Raw genomic sequence first — 21,203 nt, forward strand, 5'->3', positions numbered from 1 at the left:
AAAACATTGTTGGACAACGTCACGGCGTGTTAGTTCACTGCTTCTCAACTGCTACTACAAAGCAGCATCATTCACATGAAACTAACCGCTCAATGTTTGTGGTGAAATGCAAAAAAAATATTACATTTTATTGTAATAAATGGTCGAATAGTTAAACCAGCCTTGTTCATGGAAAAGAAGCTATAACATAGATTTAACATATATACAAACAGCTCTTTATTTACTTTCATTCATTCTTATAGTATCAACTCCAGCTTTTGTACTCTGGACGTGACGTGCGTCACGTGGAGGGGTGTGTGAGTGCGTTCAACCGTTGAAGGAGACAAAAACACATTTTTTAAACAATTAATACACATTGAGTGTGGTTGTTACAACGTGACTAACTAAGGTCTAGATACTAATCCCTTAACTGAGAAAACGCAAGACAGATAGCGGATGTTCCTCTCAGCGCGCGCAGGCTTATGGGTAATGTAAGGTGCAGGCAGGCAGCACAACACGCCGGAGACTAGTGGTGAAAAAATAGCTTCCGCAGTTCCGTCAGCTGGCGAGGTTAAATGTGTTTGAGGTGTACACTGTTAGCATGTTGAACGTTTGTTTCTGTCGTGTCACGTTAGAGTAACAAGGTAACTACGTCACCGCTGCTCGTCCAGTTCTTTGATAACGGGAGCAACATGAGCCTGAACGAGCACTCACTACAAGCTCTGTCCTGGAGAAAGCTGTACCTGAGTCGAGCTAAACTGAAGGCTTCGAGCCGGACATCAGCTCTGCTCTCTGGATTTGCTATGGTAACATTATCTTAAAGACTTTCTCTTACTCTTCTTTAGATCTATTGTCATATTACTCGGTATTGACGTGTATAAAGTTGTTTCCTATTCTCTTCCTATTTCTTCCCTTCAGGTGGCTATGGTGGAAGTGCAGCTGGACAACAGCTATCCATACCCCCCTGCTCTTCTCATTGCCTTCAGTGCCTGCACCACTGTGCTTGTGGCTGTTCATCTGTTCGCTCTGATGGTCAGCACCTGCATTTTACCCAATATTGAGGCAGTCAGCAATGTCCACAACCTCAACTCTGTGAAGGAGTCCCCACATGAGCGAATGCACCGGCACATAGAACTGGCGTGGGCTTTTTCTACAGTTATTGGTACTTTGCTCTTCTTAGCCGAGGTTGTTCTGCTCTGCTGGGTAAAATTTTTGCCTGTGAAGCCCAACAAGTCCAGCAATAGCACAGTTTCATCTGGTGTGGCTGCTGCTATTACGTCCACCTCCATTATGGTCCCCTTTGGGTTAGTATTCATAGTCTTTGCTGTGCATTTTTACCGCTCTTTGGTCAGCCACAAGACTGACAGACAGTTTCAGGAGCTGGAGGAGCTGTCTAATCTCACTAGGCTACAAAACGAGCTGGACAACAGAGGGGAATCTTCCATCTTGCAGTCTCCAAGCTCACATTTCCCATAGACAAGTAAGATTAACTCTGACTCCTTGGGATTACTCCAATCCAGAAGCCAAATCATTGGCGTCTTATTTTTTATAGGAATGAAGATGTCTCACCTCTTTGTCGTGAAATGTACTTTTGTGTAAAGAGTCATATTTTTAGAACACATTTAATCAACTGTGAACTCACTGAATCTGCCATGACGCATGTAACTTGAAATTGGAAAGTCTTAACTGTGATAGTTGCTTGATTTATCGCACACATTGTGGCAGAGACGTCTTGAATCTTCAATTACTTTGAATCCTGTCTGTTGCCTGCTGCGTTTATATTTGTTTGTCAGTGAACACTGCATTTGTTGATATATATTATGTGTTTGTGTTCAGTAAACCACAAGTATTTAACCCCTTCTTATTCACTGTGTTCATTATTTATGGTAATGATCAACATTTTCATGAATGTAATGCCTGCTCATTTCATAGACTCACTGCCAGAACTCCAGTATTATTATTGTTAAAGAAATTATGCTGGCATGTGTAGCACAGGCTCTGTTGTTAGAAATAAAGTCATTTTATCATACGGCATTTTAAGTTTCAGAATTTCAAAATAATTGGATGCACTATGTTCAGAAAATAATTCTTATCTTATCTGTGCAGCTTACTTGTTATCAGTAATGCAAGGCAAGCAAGTCACCTAAAAAATGTAGCAAATGTAACATTTGAAGTAGATGTAATTCAAATCTGTCTTAGCATCACTTATCCTGAATAACAAAGTCCTGTCTGAATTTTCATTTATCCAAAGCTTTTTTAAATAATTCTGACTGATTACACATTCTGCTAAACCACATTTACAGCCTATGGAGTATTTGTTAATATTAGACACTGATGTTCCCAGTGCTTTATTTTGTAAAGCCTGAGCACTCCACTTGAAGCACATCCCTATTATCACGTCACCTTCATCGTTCACATTTGTCGATCCATGAAGTGCTCTTCTGATGCTGATGTTTGTTCAAATATAATTCAGATGGGGTTTTATCTCAATAATGTAGAGATCAATTGGAGTTAACAGGCTGTACTGGAGATGGTACAAGTCCAGATGTGTTTGGAGATGTCCATGTGCTGTACAATAAAGTTAATAAAATGTTTTAGGTGCGGATATATTGTATATTTTATCTTTATTATAACCATGAAAAAAACAGGGATTAGAGCTTTTTAATTTGATCATCAAAAAAAAGAATAATTGTTAATAAATGGATTGTTATAAGTAAATTGTTACACCTTCACAGTGCTTAGCGAAAGCAGCATATATGAAATACATTAAAAGGGTAATTTTTGATCAATTGCTTTATATATTTAGAATTCCATATATGATAGTACTTTATTAATCATGACCAACTTCAGTAGACTCTGATTGCTTTTGTTTTACAGTATCAGTAACCTAGAAAATAACTGTTACATTGTGGGATAATGAGCTAGCAGCCAGCTTTTTATTATCAATACAGTTAAAGCATTGAATTTCAAGTGTTGGCAGTAGTTGGATTAACATTATACTATACTATACTATACGTTACATTATACTACTATTGTTTTCAGGTAATTTCAATCATCGCTAAATGTTTGTTTCACACCCAAGAACAAATTATTTGGGTGTAAATATTCAGACAATTCTGAACATGCCGAATTCCTTTATGCCATTATTTTTATTCCTTATCAGGAAGTGTGTGGCGTAGAGGAAACCTGCTCTTCATCCACTTGTTCTTCAACACTGGTCAAAGTAGGCTGACTGGGCCTCCCTGAGAACCAACTGCATATCCACCAGTTGTATCTAGAAAAAAAGAAATTAAAGTTAATTTTTAACACAATAATACACAACACAAGGGCTTTATTGTCCATGATAGTTTGATGTCACATGACTAGTAACAGACTGCGTGTAAACTGCTTAAGTTGTACCTGTGGAATTGGATATGTTGTCGGCGTCGGTGCTTCATTCCTCCCAAAATCAGACAGGGTCCCACATTTTGCCACTCCGTCCACCCAGAAGCCCTCATAAAGCTGGCCTTTGTCAGAGTAGAAGAACTTTCCTTTACCGTTCCTCTTGCCATCACTCCAGGTGCCTTCATGCCAATTTCCATTAGCTTGAAAATAAAAAGATGGAAAGTGACATTATAAATCATCCCACTAAACTATAATCTATTTAGATTTAAAATGACTGCAAGCAAATGACTCTTACCAAATCTAATGATGCCCTGTCCGTGATTCTTATCCTTCATCCACTCTCCCTCATAGATATCTCCACTCTCATAGTACATCCTTCCCCAGCCACTGCGTTGGTCCTCGCTCCACTCGCCCTCATAAACTGCTGAGTTATTGTAGAAGTACATGCCATAACCCTAAGGGATAGAGAATGATGACAAATAAATCACTCTGCGTATTTATATATGTTACAGTGTGCATGTATAAAAGACAGTACATCAATACATACTTGCTTCTTTCCATTTTTCCATCCACCACAGTACTTCTTTGCATACTCCTTTGCTTCTGGGAGTAGCACACTGTAGGTACCATATCCATCACGTTTTCCATATTTCCACTCTCCATTATAAATGGCACCAGAGGCCTTCCAAACCTGAGCTCCTTTCCCTTTAAGTAACATTTTAAGCAAATATTTTAGCCATAGCACATCACAAGTGAGTTAAGTTTCATAACCAGGTCTTCACATTTTCCAGTCATGTAGAAGCTCTCTCACCATGCTTCTTGTTGTCCTGCCACTCTCCAGTGTATTCATTTCCATTGACTGAGAACACTGTGCGCCGCAGTCCACATTTCTGTGACTTGATATCCCACAATGATGACAGTGGCAGATTTTTTTGATGTGTTTTAATATATGGCATGGCTGTGGAGAGCTTGATGAAAAACCCCTAGAACATAAATAACATGTTACACGTATAAAGCTGCATAATTTACATTAAAAATCACATAAAGGAAAGAAAGTCTCACTTTCTATTCTTTCAATACAAGGGACCATATTCATAATGTAGACAGTCAGCTGACACATTAGTTTTACTAAACTTAATATATTTAATAAAAAAAACGTTTTTTCTTGTATTTTGTCATTTAAACGGCTTCTTTAAAACGCCTGCTAAATACAGGGAGAAAGGTGTACAAATGAATGCACATAAACCTTAATTTAGAGTAGAATTCAATTTGTTAACATTAGCAAGTTAGCAACAAGGCAGTCAAATGCTAGCCACCTAGCTAGTTAACTACTTAGACCATTATACACTGCAACTAAACACCAGTCAAATTAGCATGTCAAACACTTATTCAAAGCAAAGTACTAGCACCTTAGCGACGTGTCCAAGCGGATGAATTACTTAAACTCAACCCGCTTGTATTCGCAGGCCAAGCAGAAAACGAAAAAACTAAGCAAACATGTTAAACAGCTAGCAGCCTAACTTTATTAGCTGGTGTCCGCGACCGAGGGAGCTTGGTATTTGTTGTATCCTAGCAACAGAATTGTGTACTGTAGTGCGTGCATTATACATTTAATTAAAAGTAAATTAATAATTACAGTTTAATGTGCCTGCAGGTCCAACTGATGTCTAAGTCGTTTTTATTTATTTTTTTGTATGTCTTTTTAATTTGATATTTTTGTCTTTCCACAGTGGTCGTTATCCGGACAGTGTTTTACGATTTGCGCATGCTCCGTGCACCCCCGGTTAAAGAAGCGTCTGAGTGGACAATCAGTGTGTGAGGAGAGACTCGGGGTGGATCCGTGTGAAGCCGTCCTCTTTGCTTCATCAGCGACTGTACCACAATGTCCAAACCGAAGTTTCAGACTGAGTGGGAGGAAATTGACGACGAATATCAACAATTACAGGTGAGAGAACACATTAAAACCAGTCCATCATCAACGGTAGACTGCTGCCTGTAGCGTGCTGTGGATGGCACTGACAGTCGATACTCTCTGGCGGCTACGTTAGTTTGTATGGCTCTTTCCTATTCGTCATTCATTCCCTGCCCAGTCGTAAACGCAGCACTTAGCCAATAACTGCTCTGTAGGTGGACTAATCTATCTGAGGGATGAAATATGTTTCTTTAGACGTTTATCATCTTTGACTTTACTGTAACATCCTTGTGTTACAGCTGCTAACGTTAGCAGCAGTTTGCTTGTCTTGCTGCTAGTGCGGCTAATGAGCGGCTACAGTAACTTAGCTAACCACACAAAGCTCTACTGTGCGATTGATTAATGTTCAATTATTGTTACCAAAGTTACTTAGAGACCGTGAATGTAACTTCAGGTGTTTTTTACTGTTATTATGTCATAGTAAATGAATGCATTATTGTGAAGCTAGCACACGTTTGCTAGCTGGCTAACTTGAAACAACATAAGTAGTACATAACATGAAAGAATACGGCTGGCTTAGAGGTGCAATATATCATGATGTGGTCTCTGTGGTGTCGTGGCACAACCACACCTCCTCGTGCAACTGAGACGTGGAGCAGTGATGCCATCAACATATAAAATCTGGAGCTGCTCCTTAGGGAAAGATGATGAAGGTGACTGACAACTGTTCGGGAAATTAAGCTCAGGTTTTTCACAGTCAGTTGATTCCCTCCAGATTGTGTATTCTTACAGCTGTGAGAATGAGGCCTTAACCTTCGACAAAGGATAATCTCTGCAGACTGTGCATCCTCACCTCCACTTAGCAGTCCAATCTACTGAGTCTGTGTCGGATAAAGTGAGGACATTGGTCTCTGGTTTACCAGCATAGATGGATGATTACTGGAATATATATTTCACCACATAATTCAGTTTCATGGGAAGTTTGTGTGCAGATAGCAGGGTCAAACAAGATTTCACAGGGTGAAGCATCTCTGTCTCCGCTGAATAGAGATTCTGTTCGCCTATTCAGTGCTGTCCTTTGAGGCTGTATGAAGCTTGGCTAAGATTTTGTTGAGATTAGGATACAGTTTTACTCTTTCAGAAGAGTATTTCAAGTGGAATATGAATACTTGATTCATGCTCAGTTCTGTATAAGTTATAATCACTTATCAGCTCTTTTTTATAGTTTTCCTTTGAAATATTTGTCACTGCATTTCTCTTAATTTGCAGATTAGAAAGAAGCATTTGTACGTCACTGAGAGCCAGGGGACTTTTCTAACCCTACAAATTATCTGTGCTCACATTGTGTGTGTTTTTGTGTTTGGTCTCCAGGAAACCCACAAAATCTACAGACAAAAACTTGAGGAGCTCACCAATCTGCAGGCAACATGCAGCAGTTCTATCAGTAAACAGAGGAAATGTTTAAAGGACCTCAGGCACAGCTTGACCAGGTAAACAATCTCTGCTCAGGACTCCATGTTTTATTTAGTGACTGTTTGCTTACAGACATTTTCTAGTATAGCTCATATTTAACTTAGTTAGCTGATGATAATATGTCAGCAATCCAGAAAATGGTTTTGCAGCCATGTCTGCAAGAAGAGGTTTCTCTAAAGGATCCTTTGTATCTTTTCTTCTGAGGTGTGCGCAAACATGTGGCGAGAAAGACCTGGAACTAATAACAGACATCAAGTTACAGATCAAAGAAAAAGAAAATGTGTTCTTTGATATGGAAGCATATTTGCCAAAGAAAAACGGGTCAGTCCTTTATTTCATGTTGGCAATAAACTCCACATTACAGACAGGAAGTTTGATTTCTCTAATGCTTTTTTTTTCCCGGTGTGTTTTCAGGCTCTACCTGAATTTGGTCCTGGGTAATGTGAACGTAACGCTGCTCAGCAACCAGGCAAAGTAAGTGAAGTATTAATGAATAGACAGGTATAGACTGTAGATCTGTGTATGTTAGTTTTCACCTACTTATCTTCTTTCTGTCGTCCGTTTTGTCCCATAGATTTGCCTATAAAGACGAGTATGAGAAGTTCAAGCTTTATATGACGATAATCCTGATGTTTGGAGCAATAACCTGCCTCTTCTTCCTCAACTGTCGGTGAGATAACCTTCCCTCCTTCCTAATGATGGACATTATCATGTTCACAAGTTACAAATCTAAAGAGTAGCTTTAATTTTTTCAATTTTTATTTAGAGTCACTGATGAAATCTTCAACTTTTTGCTGGTGTGGTACTACTGCACACTGACCATAAGGGAGAGCATCCTCATGAGCAACGGCTCCAGGTGAGTTGTGACGTGAGATACAATTTTGTGATTCCATGAGAGGATTTGTGTTCTGACCGTTGGCTAGCTGAATGACTTGCGTATACATTTGTAATCTTTTCTTTTGCTTTACAGGATCAAAGGCTGGTGGGTGTCTCACCATTATGTATCCACTTTTCTGTCAGGTGTGATGCTCACCTGGTGAGTTTTTGTCTTTGATTTCACAGTGAACTTTTGTGCGAACAAGCAGCGACTGCTAAGGCACTAACACCTTTTAAACCTTGTGTCTTTTCACAGGCCAGAGGGGCCCATGTATCAGATGTTCAGAAGTCAGTTCCTCGCGTTCTCCATATATCAAAGTAAGAAATTAATCTAGATTTGGAAAGAGTTTGTTGTGATTGTTGCTTTGTCGTACGCACCATGTAATGTTGAGTTTTATATGCCAAAGGGTGAAGTTGTTAGTAAAGTTCCTGTTCGTAAGCAGAAACACTTTTATTGACTCTGTTGCATTTACTGCCGTGGTTCTCACCTGGTCTCGCCTCAGGACACACCACCTCCTAAATGACAAGTCACAACCCAGATTTTTGAAATGTTTGCAACATAAATGCAACTTCTGTCGGCTCGTAAAGTTTCAGGAATGTCAATGTAACTGTAGCTGGGATTACCCAATCGGTTGATACATGGAGTGTGAATAAACACTACAGCTGCACGTCATAGGAAAGCCATGTCCTTCAAAATAAAAGCGCAGCATAGACATAGATTTTTTTTTCCAAGCACACATCTGCGACCTACTGAGAACAGCTCCGTGACCCACTTTTGGGTCCTGACCCATCGGTTGAGAACCACCGATTTAAAGCATCTCCAGTCTGTTTGATGGGACCATTTCTCAGCTAAAATAATGTAATTTTTTAGCACTGCACTGCAGTGAAACCTTACTGTTGTTCATCATTAAAAGTTTTCTTTGATCTGATAGGCTGAATCATAAAATACTTCTACTGACTGTAAAACCTTCACTTCTTGTCTGTTCATATTTAGCTGCATTTATAATTAACGTTTGAATAGTGCCTCACACTGGTATAGAGAAGTGCAGTTATTTCACACGCTGGTGGTTACTGTCATAAACCAGTACATCACATGTTCACTTATGTGTGGCAGATAATGTGACAGGGCTCTCAGGGTGGGGTTTGGGGTTATAGGTCACATGATTAAACAGACAGATTGTCTTTCACTCTAAAAAGCTTAACAATGTTTTTTTGATGTGTAAAATTTTACATAAAAGCATCATTTTGACTCAACATCATGAGTTTAATGTTGATCAACTCATGCTAGTCTTAAAAAAATCGGAACTTCATTGATTTGTCGATCTGTTCAGGTTTGACTGTGCTGTAATATATAACAAGATTATAATAAGACTATAATCTGTCATGTTCTGCAATCTGTTTGTCTTCCAGGCTTTGTTCAGTTCCTGCAGTATTACTACCAGAGCGGCTGCTTATACAGGCTGCGAGCTTTGGGAGAGAGGAATCAGCTGGACCTCACAGTGGGTGCGTTGAAAGCTATTTTTGGTGCTAGTCATTTCAATCGTTTGAACTCTTGAGCCATCTGCAGCGCCATGTCTGGGGAGAAATAGGGGAAAGGTTGCTAACATCAGTGTGCTGCTGCTGCTGCTGGGCAGATGTTGGCAGTGATATGAGCATGGCCTCGGTGAATTAGCCTCTAACAAGAAGACGGAGTCATGCATGTAATATTCTGTGTCAACTTGTCCCAAGGTCACTGTTACACTTTTGTGTCTCTGCAGAGGGATTTCAGTCCTGGATGTGGAGAGGCCTCACTTTTCTTTTGCCATTTCTCTTTTTTGGCCATGTAAGTCCTTTCATCTTTTTTAATCCAAATATTTAAAAATCAAGAGGTCATTGCACAATATCCTGCACTCTGCTGGTGCAGAGCCAGAACACATTGTACACCAGTATCATTGTTTGATCTCCTTTTTTAAGTGCATGTAAAAAGCAGACATTTGCATTATAGACAGAGTGTATCAGCTGAGGAGAAAGATGTAGATCAGAGCTCACTTTGAGCGTGCAGCAACATTAGGAAAGATAACACGTCCTTTTCTTTCCCAGTTTTGGCAGCTGTACAACTCAGTGACCCTGTTTCGCTTGGCAGGACATGATGACTGCAAGGAGTGGCAGGTAAGCGTTGCATTGGCAGGTCGGTTGCTTAATTGTTTGCGGAATAGAAATGACATTGACAGGCTGCTTAGGAAAAGTTTTGTAGACCCCTGCAGCCCACCGACCTTATTTAATCTCCGCTAAAGTCTAGTTTAATGTTTCGAAAATTTGATCACTGCCTACTTAATCTCTATTTACAGATTCTACGTAGAAATGTAGAATCTGTAGGCAGGCACGTGGATTTTAGGGACGGCAAGTCTTCTGGTTTCTGTTTGTAGTACGCTCATAGTCCAAGTTTTATTGACCAATCACAGAAAAACAGTCTGTGTGGAGAGCAAAAGCAGGTCACCTGACAACGTTTTACCTTCTTATTAATCTCTACATTTCCCGACTTCCTCGAATAGATCAGAAATGGTTTATCCGACCTCCATTCAACAAACGAGCATTTTACAAGTCGTTTTCTTCTCCTCTTGAGGACAGACCTGACAAAGCTACATTTTTCCTTTTTACAAATCTGCGTCATGAAATTTAGGGGGTGCCAGTTTGGCTCAGCGGTTAAATCATCGACCATATACAGAGGCTATAGCCTTTGATGCTGCAGCCCCAGGCTCAACTCCCGCCCTCGGCCCCCTGCCGCATGCCGTCCCCACCCTCTCTCCCCCTGCCCCTGACACTATCCACTGTCCTCTCTGTCAATAAAGGTATGAAAATGCAAAAAAAAAAATGATCTTAAGAAATTAAGGCCAAGGTGAGACCCGTTAATTAAAGTCAATCACAAGAAAAACGGTTTCTTTTCGGGTTTATACCGCTGGAGTAAGCCAGAGTAAAGCCTCTGTTTAACCTACTATTTACAGAGAAGCTGAGACTCACCAGAAACAGATGAACAGGCGCTCCTCCTGTGGATTTAATGAACTGAGACATTATGTTTACTCTGCAGCACATGGAAAAGGAAGTCTTAACATGTTCACCGTAGTCCCCAGAGGTTATATTGTCTCAGACAATAGCCAATGGGTTCCAAGATTGCTGCCTCCTCTACATGTCCAAGCCCTTCAACATGTAGTAAAACAGATGTAACTATGGTTCTCTTGTATTTTGTCAGCATAAAACAACTTTATTTTTTCTTCTTCTTCAGGTATTTATGCTGGCGCTGACATTTCTTGTCCTCTTCCTGGGAAATTTCCTCACCACGTTAAAAGTCGTCCACCAAAAGGTTCAGAAAAACCAGGGTAAGATGCAGAAAAATGACTGAGACAGAAGCTCAGCGAGACGCCTCGGGATCCTTCAAACGGCCAGTGATTTTGGAGCAACGCGCACAATCGCTTAACAGACTGACCACGGTACGACCCGGCCGGGAGGAGACCAAGCTGAAACCGCCGTTCCTCTCAGGCTCTGACGACTGCAGCAGCGTCCAGCCAAAGTATCCGGCCAGCAGGCTTTTTTGCTTTCCACTGACCCGTCGTCGATGTTGCTGCACAGTCGGTCACAACACAAAGTGGCGTTGACACATGAACTGTTTGTCGCTTTATCCTTGTACATAAAAGAAGTGAGTGAAACGAATGTGTTTTATTTGGGTGTCTGCATGAGAGCCTTTGTTAAAATCATATGCAACTAAAAAAGGGCAGGTAGCATCGCTAAGCAGACCAGATTATAGTTTGCCTTTTAAGACCTAAAGTCTGTCGTGTACATTCTTCATACTTCTGTGAAGTAGTGATGGTCAAACTGTCTCTGGCTTGAACAAACTGTTCAACTTGGCATCGTGCTAATCTTACTTTTTATGTGTACTTCTCAACTTCCTGTTTTGCTATTTCAATGCTAACCAGTATTTTTACTAGAATTTTCACTAATGTAGGTCCACAACTTCAGAAAACATTAACCTGATACTTGACCGCCCAAGATAACGAACAGGACAGAAAATCTCCCTCTGGTTTATTTTGTCCGTGTGGAGTCAGAGGCAGCTCTGTTTTTGGGGGGGTTTATTTTGAAGGGAATGCAACATTATCCCTTCAGGCGGCTGTTACAAAAGCCATAACTGTTTTTTGTATGATCTAACACCCGATCTCTGTTAGCCGGCTAAGTCACATGAACACACGCACATAAAAACTTGTACTGTCTCAGCAAAACTGCTCGTTCCCGGCAAAGATAAAAGCAGGTTTCATGGTAGCTCCCCCTAGCAGTTACACTTGTATGTTCTTATTAAATTTATACTAACAAATGAATATAACAACGGTTTATCATGCTTCACTAATGTCTAAAACTTGATTTAAAGGTATCAAACATTTTGTTACAAAGCCCAGATATGAGACGTTCAAGTTCCACTTACAGAGTTTGGATTTAACAATACTGTGATGGGGGAAAAACTACATGCTGGTAGTTCCCACTTTGTTATGTGATGTTGCAGAAACGATCAAATGCTGCTATTAGTGATGGAACTGTAAAAGTAGGATACAAGATGATTATTAAAAAACGTGCTGGATTATTGTTTTTCTAATTCCAATCAACACACTTAATAAAATATTTGTATGAATGAACTGAACGAGCATTCGTTCCAGGGTTGTCCAGTTCGTGTTTCATGTTACACAAGGGTTTGTTTTTTAGCTAAGGTTCGGATGGGTCCAAACAGCTGTACTAATGTTAGGTCTCTAATGCCTTATTCTCCCTTCTGCCTGTCACTGCAAAAAAAAGTGCTTTTATTTTGAAAAGTCATAAGACGGTTAGCTTTGGCATTTCCCGCAGTGCAATCATGCAAAAGAGAATCGAAATATTCATGTTTTCAATTTTATTGAGGGGGAATTGAAGCAACTTGAGTTACAAATGACCAAAATGTTCATTTTAATGCCAGAAAGCACCGAACAACATGACTTACTGAAAGATGTAGCTGATGTTAAACAATGTTTTCACCGTTCATTTCAAGAGAGTCACTGGTGAGTGCGATCAGTAACTCTTGCCAGTTGACAATTTCTCAATCTGTGTACACTGTTGTAAAAAATATATATATATTAATAATTAAACACGTAATGAAAATCTGACGCTTGTTCTGGTTAATTTTCAGTGTTCAGTGTACCTTTAATTTCCTCCGTGGAAAATGTGGCAAATTGTGCGGACGTTCCGTTTTTCCAACACTAGTGGGCGCTGTTGGTAAAGATAAGAATTCACAGCTCCAAAGTAAACTAGCCCAGTGCTTTACTGGACATGAATTAACCCCGTTTGTTTGTTCATCAACTTTTATTTGTTTGGGTTTTTTTATTATTAGATTGTTAAAGCTACAGTACAAGTTGTTATCTACCTGCAGTGTTTCAACCAGATCAGACATTTGAATAATTAAAACAAAAACCTACAAAATCTTAATTGGTAATACAAATACTAACAGTTTAAAATCAGTACAAATACTAGTTAAAACCTTTATATATAAAAATATTAAAAATAGTTCTGGTACAAAATGAAAATATGACAGAAGGCATTTCAAGTTGCACCTTGCACAATTCTGTAAACTGCGGCACCTTCTTGAGAAATTGTCTTTCCTGTTACATCATGAGCCATTTTCCTGTGACGGTAAAGACACTGATTCATCAGGGCCAAAGGTAACAGGGACTGATGAGTGCTTTCTGAACAGTACAGCTGCTGCCACATCTGTCTGGGACACAAGCATCTTTTTGTCTCTGCATCCCCAGCCACTCTCGATGTGATCACCATTACCACCCAGCATCACCGGCCTCCTCTCTCCTCTGTCTGTCCTTCACAATAAGACACATTTCTTCTTCCTTTTGAAGTTTCTATGTTTACGATTGAAGGCCAGAGTCCTTTTGGTGGCCTCTTTGAAAATGTCGTCCACGTTCTCCTGATACTTTGCCGAACACTCGAGGTAGAGCTCTGCATTCATCTGCTGCCGGGTCTCCTCACCCTAAACAACCCAAACCCGCATTAACACAAAGAGTTAACTCCTATGACTGTAAACGCACAAAGAGAACTGTTTTTGCATTGTTGTGCAGTTAAATGTGGTTTTAGATTCTGGTTAGGGTGCTTCCTCTTGCATGTGACAGTGTAGAAGCATGAAATGTGTGCTGTCTTCTTCCTGCTTTACCTGTATGTAGGTGATGGGAGCCAGATTCAAGGCCTTGAGCTTCCGCACACACTCTTTGTCCTTCCTGAGGTCGGTCTTGCAGCCAATCAGGATGACCGGAATGTCCCTGCAGAAGTGCTTCACCTCTGGGAACCACTGAGTGAACAAAATATGCACAATTATTGTGTGTCCTCCTGTTCTTTTTAACACTAGACTTCTCTTTCACTGCATTCCAACCCTGTTTGCAAAGGCCCTACCTGCATGCTTTGGGGGAGTTCAATGTCCACATGCAGGCTCAGTTAATCAGAGCTAAAAAGAATGCAGCGAACACCAACATACCAGCCTCTAACAATCATTTACAGAGTGATTATAAACAGCCAGGCTGCAGCTCCGGTTAAGACTGACATTCTTGTTGTAATAGATGTGTTTGTTTGTTTGACTTGGCATGCAGGCAGATTACCTTTATCATGACATTCTCGTAGCTGGTGGGGTTCGTCACATCAAAGCAGACTAAAACCAGGTTAGCTTCTTGGTACGAGAGCGGCCGCAGTCTGTCGTAGTCATCCTGTCCTGAAAGATAAAAGGCATAAATAAATGTGACCACTGTACAAAATGTGGTCAGTTCTGGGAGGAACAGTGTGAACATACAGATAGGATGCATGACACAAAGTTTGTGTAGATGTTTAAAACCACATCCTGGCTGCCGCTTCCTTTTTCCGCTGATGTAAGGTGCCCTGCTGCAAGTGCACACGAGATAAGCTGATAGCTCAGTCTGTCACGGGTTTTACTGACTCAAATTAATACTTAAATTTAGGTGTCAGCAATTTCAAAAAGGACACTTTTCAATAACCTCATTCAATCACTTATTTCTTCACTGCTACATCTGCTAACAGAGCAAATATCAGCCAAATTACACCTTAGAATCAGCTGATTTTACACCGGATATTAACGTTTACTATGTGACACTTTTTGAACACATTTCAATCAATACTCAAGAGTATTTATGTGTAATATAAAACCCTAACATGTCTTTATATCTGGAAAAGGACACTGTACATGAATCCACATAACATAGACCCAAATGCATCTGATGTTGTTAAGCGTCCTCAAATAATTGGTCTATGTATACATTCAGCATAACATTAAATAATAAGGAGTAAAGATACTCAGTTTTAGTTGCTGTCTGATGTAAAAGAAGTCTCTTGACTCACAAAAGGATGCCTTTTTACTTACTTACTTACAGTTCCTGAAAATATAATGATAACCTTTACCACTTCCTCTGCCTGAGTCAGAACGAGATACAGACACGTTGGGTGGATGTCTCAACTTTAATGTCATATAAGAAATAAGGCAAACTATATCGACCTCTTACATGTGCTGTTATATGTTATATTACATGTATGTCACTGTTGTCGCTCCACATAAAAGTAAAATATGTTCTCGTACTTAAAATCAATAATGGATGTTCAACAAGGAGTCTTACCTGCTGTGTCGTACAGGTTGAGCTTTATCTCTTTCCCTCCGAGGGAGATGGTGGTGACATATTTTTCAAACACTGACGGTGCATATTTCTGTTTTTGACACACAAGAGAAAGATTTAAATTTTACTTTAATAGTGAACCCTGCTTAAGTGTTTTAAGTTCATTCTCAGAGTATTTATATGGTCAGAAAAATATTTTATGTTGTTAATGATTTAGATTAAATGATTAAGTGAAGGCTCTTCTTACCTCTGGAAAATCACCTTTAGCATACACCATCAGCAGTGATGTTTTCCCGCAGCCTCCATCTCCCACTATCACAATCTTCAGTTCTTCTCCTTTCTTTATGGTGCCTTTACCGGCCGCACCGTTTTGTGTCATTGTCACCTCCAAACTATCAAACAGGTGCCAGACCGGATGAGGCTGAAAACACTCCCCCCAGATTTAAGTTAAAGACATGATAACACCTGGTGCGTCTATATCTGTAGCAGCTGGGATGGTTTACAGGCGGTGTGAAGAGAGAGGAACAGACAAGGCTCATGTTGTAGCAGGTATAGCTCACCGCTCGGCTCACCGCTTCCTGTTCCTGTCACATTGAAGCTGTTTCCAATTGACCCCCCTACACTTCTTCTCTCCTCTCCTATTAGCAGTCTGCTCACTGAAAGCACCCCAGGGTACGAATAGTGCCGCAGATGTGGAACAGTTGAGCCTTTCTGCTGCTGCTTCCTGTGTTGCATGTGAACTTCTGTTTCATTTTCAGGGTGGGTATCAATCTGAGGCACTGCCTCCATGTGAGATAACACCTAACATGTGAATGTGCACAGAAACATTTTGAGATGTTTGTCTATGTAGTCATGCATGTGTGTCCTGGATAGGCTGTGATGACAGTGAAAGGGCCCAAATGTGCTCTCACCTTTTACCGTGATAACTATTTACTTTTGGAGACTGCATTCTCGGAAGCTTATGCTGGTTGAAGGTCAACCTTTCGCCTTCTTAGACGAGTAAACACGCAAGAGCAGGGGCCTCACATCTGTGTGCACTTCATTTGAGGTTGCATTCTTTTTTATGTCAGGCGTGGATATTTGATTCAATAAGGAATATTCCTTTAAAAATCAGTCATTAATATGTCTGTCTAACATTTAAAGGAGTCCATGCTCGAGATATTTGACCCAAAAATAGTCACTTAACTGCGTAAGAAACCAAAATTTATGCGGTGCATAATAACAATGTAAAATAACAGAATTCTTCCCATGTATGTTTTAGATGACACAGAAATAGTAGTCTGTTATTTATTCCCTTTTAATGTGATCATTTCATCAAACACCAGGGGTGTTTACCAGCAGGATGTCCGTCATACCTCTCTGTTCAGCCTGTATGGCTGAACTCATCAGTGACATCACAGATTGGGCGTAAGAATCATCTATTCTCTCGCACATCCCCGGGTGCAGTATATGGATATAATGTGAAGCACCAAACGAATTGAATGAGGGGAAATTAAGTGATTGGTTTGGAGATATAATAGGAGTTATAGTAAGTAGCCTAACATGTATGCGGTTTTTTTTTTTATAAATGGGTGTGTGAGGCAGACGAGCTGCTTCAGGGCACAAGCGATGAGGGTTTGGTAGAGATCAAAAGCAGTCTTGTCTTCTGCATTCAGAATATAGCTTTGAGCTACGGCTTGATTTCACATTACTTAGATGAAAGAGGATTTTCATGGACATTACAGCATATGTACTGCAACGTTTTTTCATGTGTTTTATGTCGGTTATAGCCTCAGAAATCCAGTGTAGGTTAGTTACAGTGGGTGTCAGGAGAGAGCAGATCACAGAGAATGAGCTTGCATGATCAGAACCACAAAATCGTTGACTCCTCTGCTCTGGGACATTTTCTCAGTCCTCCAGGCAGGCAAACTCAAACAGAGGTAGGCAACATTGTCAGATTTGAAGGTTAAATTGCAGTGGTCACCGGTGGGTAAATGTGCAGTAGGAGAGCTGAAAATGGGAGCAAGCTGTCCCTTTAAGAGGATAAGCTGACACTGCCCTTCCTATTTTAAGAAAACACATGTAATCATTCAAGTATTTGCCTAAAAGCAATAAGTAAAGGGGAATTACACCTAAAAGAAATTGCTCCTACAGCCATGCCACCCTGCCTCATGATTTGAGCTCTTGTGTATTTTCATTAAAGCCTAAACAATGGTTTGAAAAATGGGCTTTAACATATTTAAGGTAGAAAATTAACAACCAACTTCCATTTCCACAACAACAAACCATGAAATTAGTATAAAGTCTATTTATTAAAACATCTCAGAATCACAGACAGATGATAATGCTGACAAGTAAAAGACACTAAATCAGACTGTGAAATATTACAGCATTAATACATTGAACATGCAAATATGTAAGAGTAAAAAGAAGGAAAACCAATAAGTACAGTACCACCAAGATCCTTGAATAAGCCAGTGTACCTAAAAATACAGACACAAAGCGACGAGGAAACCTGGTTTGATTCAGTGAACAATCCTTCAGGCTGAACATACATAAGAGAGAAAATGAAGTGTAGCAGTCTGTCTGGTTATTCTGGCTCCACATAAGTACACATACCGTTCTCTCATGCCAAATATGCTTCTACAATTCCGTCTAGCAAAGCATGAAAAAAAATCCTTTATAATAATAATTAAAAAAAGAGTGCTTGTTTGACTTACAGGGTGAAACTGGATTCCTAACATATAAAATAAGGAATCCTATAAAAGGGTATTAAATTGTCCTGTAGGTATACAAAATATCCATACGTGTACAGCCCCTTTTCATCAATTAATAAGCAAAGCAGATTTGTCAAAAATAGTTTTTCGCCGAGTAGAGAGACAGCTGTCCAGCAGAAGAGAGGCCAATCCTCTGTGTGGAATATTCCAGTCTGTCAGCGGCGCGCAAAGCTGAATGGCGCAACTCACAAGGGAGTCTTTTTTTCCCTTCAACCAAAGGCCTATAAATAACCTCATTGGCGGATTTGAACGCAAAATTTTCATCCTTTGTAACACATATATAGCCTTTTACACAATTGCATCCCCATTGCACTGGGGATGGGGGTGTAGAAAGCAGGCTTTGAGAGAGAGGAATGCAGTTTACAGCCTCGTGACCTGCAAATGGAGGAGCGCGCGCACTTGTCAGCCAGAGTTGGGAGTGGATAACAAGAAAAACAGGCCTGACACACCAACTAAAACTCTCTGTGTTGATACACACTATACAAACATTCACGTTAAAAGAAGAATGCCTACAGGCAACATAGTAGCACCCCTAAAGACCATATTAACTTACGCAAAAAAGACTTCACTCTCCTCTTTTTCAACTCCTTACCGAATAAAATGCACATTGTTAGTATTATCTGTTATACAGCAAAGAAAAACAAACTATACTGGTGTTCTGTCGGTCTTTGTTTCGAGAAAGAGAGCGCGCGCTGAAGTCTGAGGCGGCCCCAGCGTTATTTTCACCCAGCTACAAAACAACAGGGCTAGTGCAGATTCCTGATGACCTTATATGGCAGTGTGGGGGTGCAGCAACACGCTTGAGCTCTCGTGGCAGTCGTCCAGAGCTCTCGGATTACTGCCGTCGCCAGGGCGAGTCAGCCCTAGCAACCGACAGCCTGAATACGCAACCCTATTAACGTTTCCTTCCTCACAAGCACCGTCGACCGTTTTTCTTCGTATTAACTTCATTTAAACATTCGCCATTCGAGTTAAATCCCCCCTGTGTCGGTCGGTGAAAAGGCTTCGAGTTGAATCACCGAGAAACGTCCTCGAAAAAAACAGAAAGTCCACTTTCACCGAGTGAACGAGCCTCACCCAGTTATGGCGCAGCAACATTATTCAGCACAGTGCTCTCCTTTGTCTGTAAAGAAGCCATTTTGAGACAGGAGAGCAGCAGAGAAACCACAGTACAAGTGTAGCTTACTTACACTGAAAGCTCTGTTTGGATAAATGGAGGCAGTGAAATGTACAAGATCTACCCCCATAAGATTATTTGCTCGTTAAAGACTTGGATTATATGTTTTGAATACTAACTGTAAGTTTGCAATATCAAATCAAAGAATGTGAGTTAAGTTTAAATTTTACGAAAGTCCATATAATTTTACGGGTAACGTTTAAACCACAGTTAATTATTGTTCGTGTTGTCTGCCCTCTTTTAGAATAGGCTACTTAGATGTAGACATATAAACTGGCAAATAAAGTGAAATAGCTGTAACAATAAAAATTCATTACCTTTCAAAACAACATTTCCTTGTGGTATTATATGATGTAGCTCTGTTAAAAATGTCGAAATAGAAGAGGTTATACTTGACTGCAATCCTGTCTTCAAGGAGAGAGAGGAGATGGTTTGCATATTGCCCACACAGATGATGCTTGAAGATGCATATTCGCTGGCTGAGAGCAATGCCTTCCACTGATCAAAAAGTTTTCAAAAGAGCTCTATCATTCGTGCTAATGGATTCCTTCCTTTTCAGGAGACGCTCTCCCACCCCTTATTAATGCCATTATTAGAGGATCCGAAGATGGAGCTGAAAACATTCCTCCTGTCCCTGCGTTTAGGCCTGTTAACTGCATTTCACCAAAGTGCTGAGGTAAATATTTTCAACTAAGAGTTTTCCCTCCATCTGTTTCCTCTTAGGTGTCAGAGTTTATTTTTTAACGGTTGTTTAAAATGTTAAAAGGCCACCTAACTAGGCTTATTTTTACATTTAAAATGCCCTTGAAGTAAGGTCAAGCCGACGTTTAGCCTACACTGGACGCATTTGGTTCTTAAATAGCAAATGGACAGCACAAACCTAATCGTGCTTGAGGTTGTCTCCACAGTTGTAGGTGGGGTGCAACACAAGCCATCAGGGTGTTAAGCGTTGCTGTTGTGAGAGGAGATATTTAAAGTCATTAATCAAAGAAAAAGGGTTATCAATCAACAGTAAGAAAAGCAGGCAGAACAATAAACTACTTTGCAAAAGGCCATTAGTTATCCATGGCCTGTCTGTCATTTGAGGAGTTATATGACCTGAAAGCTTTATATTTTGTATGTCAGCATGCAGTGAACATATTTAATAAAAATGGCTAAATATTACAGAGGCCAACATTTCTATAATAAAAATGAAGATAGCTCAATAGATGAAATGACAGAAAATACTTTTACTTACAGTAACTGCATGCCTCACATTTTACATTTCTAAATAACCAAAACTGTGAAATATTATAAAAGAGTTAAACTTACTCATTGCTACTCATATCCTACAAGGCCATAAACAATCAGCCATTACATATTTTCACTTTAAACTGTGTTGTTTCCCCTCTACTTTAACATCTCCAAAACCACAAAGCTGTTTATTCACAACATTTGGTTTCTTTTTTTACATAAGAAAGATAAATACTATTATATGGGTGTGCCATGACCTAGTTAAGACAAAGATGGATTCCAGGCAGAGGAAAAAAGGCTCAAAATGTCACAGGGTATTACATCCAGCACATTCTCTTCCTTCTTCTCAATCCTTTAAAAGGAGGAATCATAGTTTTATCATAGTCCGTGAGAGATGAGGAAATCAAGTGTAAGATCCCTTTTGGAACAAAGGAAACCCATATAGGCCATTGAGTCCTGTTTTAGGAAAATGGCTGCCGAGAGCGCTCAGCCCCCTCTCTCTGCTCTCTGTTGAAGGACTCCTGAGCCGTGCTTCTAATAGCAGACAGCTCCTCTGCTGCTGCGCTCTGATTGGCCCGCCGAGCTGCCGCTGTTAACCAGCCAATTGCCCGAGCACTGCAAAACACCAGGCAATGTCAAACAATATCCAGTTTGTTCGACAACAGGCAGTTCACAAAAATAATTTTAAAAGCGAAACATTCACAATATTAACATTTTTTTAATTAAAAGTTAAACTCCTTAATTTAACT

At 40.1% G+C, this 21,203-nt stretch overlaps 4 protein-coding genes across 4 annotated transcripts; 2 read left to right on the forward strand and 2 right to left on the reverse strand.

The window, feature by feature from the left end:
* The first annotated feature begins 503 nt into the window (after nucleotides 1-503).
* orai1b (ORAI calcium release-activated calcium modulator 1b) lies at nucleotides 504-1,837 on the forward strand. Its single transcript, XM_069673080.1, has 2 exons — nucleotides 504-785; nucleotides 898-1,837. Exons 1-2 carry the CDS (start codon nucleotides 672-674, stop codon nucleotides 1,453-1,455), a joined length of 672 nt encoding a protein of 223 aa, XP_069529181.1. The 5' UTR covers nucleotides 504-671; the 3' UTR covers nucleotides 1,456-1,837.
* Nucleotides 1,838-2,586: 749 nt separating this feature from the next.
* On the reverse strand, nucleotides 2,587-4,843 carry morn3 (MORN repeat containing 3). Its single transcript, XM_069673078.1, has 6 exons — nucleotides 4,773-4,843; nucleotides 4,175-4,346; nucleotides 3,911-4,068; nucleotides 3,659-3,818; nucleotides 3,379-3,563; nucleotides 2,587-3,253 (listed from the first exon to the last, which is right to left on the reverse strand). Exons 2-6 carry the CDS (start codon nucleotides 4,317-4,319, stop codon nucleotides 3,188-3,190), a joined length of 714 nt encoding a protein of 237 aa, XP_069529179.1. The 5' UTR covers nucleotides 4,320-4,346; nucleotides 4,773-4,843; the 3' UTR covers nucleotides 2,587-3,187.
* Nucleotides 4,844-5,193: 350 nt separating this feature from the next.
* tmem120b (transmembrane protein 120B) lies at nucleotides 5,194-12,766 on the forward strand. Its single transcript, XM_069672900.1, has 12 exons — nucleotides 5,194-5,308; nucleotides 6,647-6,765; nucleotides 6,953-7,069; nucleotides 7,163-7,222; nucleotides 7,323-7,418; nucleotides 7,515-7,604; nucleotides 7,719-7,784; nucleotides 7,881-7,942; nucleotides 9,035-9,127; nucleotides 9,382-9,446; nucleotides 9,704-9,772; nucleotides 10,884-12,766. The coding sequence occupies exons 1-12, from the start codon at nucleotides 5,246-5,248 to the stop codon at nucleotides 10,998-11,000; spliced, it is 1,017 nt and encodes a 338-aa protein (XP_069529001.1). The 5' UTR covers nucleotides 5,194-5,245; the 3' UTR covers nucleotides 11,001-12,766.
* A 188-nt stretch (nucleotides 12,767-12,954) lies between these two features.
* rhof (ras homolog family member F) lies at nucleotides 12,955-20,946 on the reverse strand. Its single transcript, XM_069672901.1, has 5 exons — nucleotides 15,536-20,946; nucleotides 15,292-15,379; nucleotides 14,269-14,378; nucleotides 13,830-13,964; nucleotides 12,955-13,649 (listed from the first exon to the last, which is right to left on the reverse strand). Exons 1-5 carry the CDS (start codon nucleotides 15,665-15,667, stop codon nucleotides 13,485-13,487), a joined length of 630 nt encoding a protein of 209 aa, XP_069529002.1. The 5' UTR covers nucleotides 15,668-20,946; the 3' UTR covers nucleotides 12,955-13,484.
* Between the last annotated feature and the right edge of the window lie 257 nt (nucleotides 20,947-21,203).

This window comes from Semicossyphus pulcher, unplaced genomic scaffold, assembly GCF_022749685.1.
Source record: "Semicossyphus pulcher isolate SPU_LCO1_2020_fin unplaced genomic scaffold, fSemPul1.0.p SCAF_22, whole genome shotgun sequence".
In the NCBI taxonomy this organism is placed as follows: Eukaryota; Metazoa; Chordata; class Actinopteri; order Labriformes; family Labridae; genus Semicossyphus; species Semicossyphus pulcher.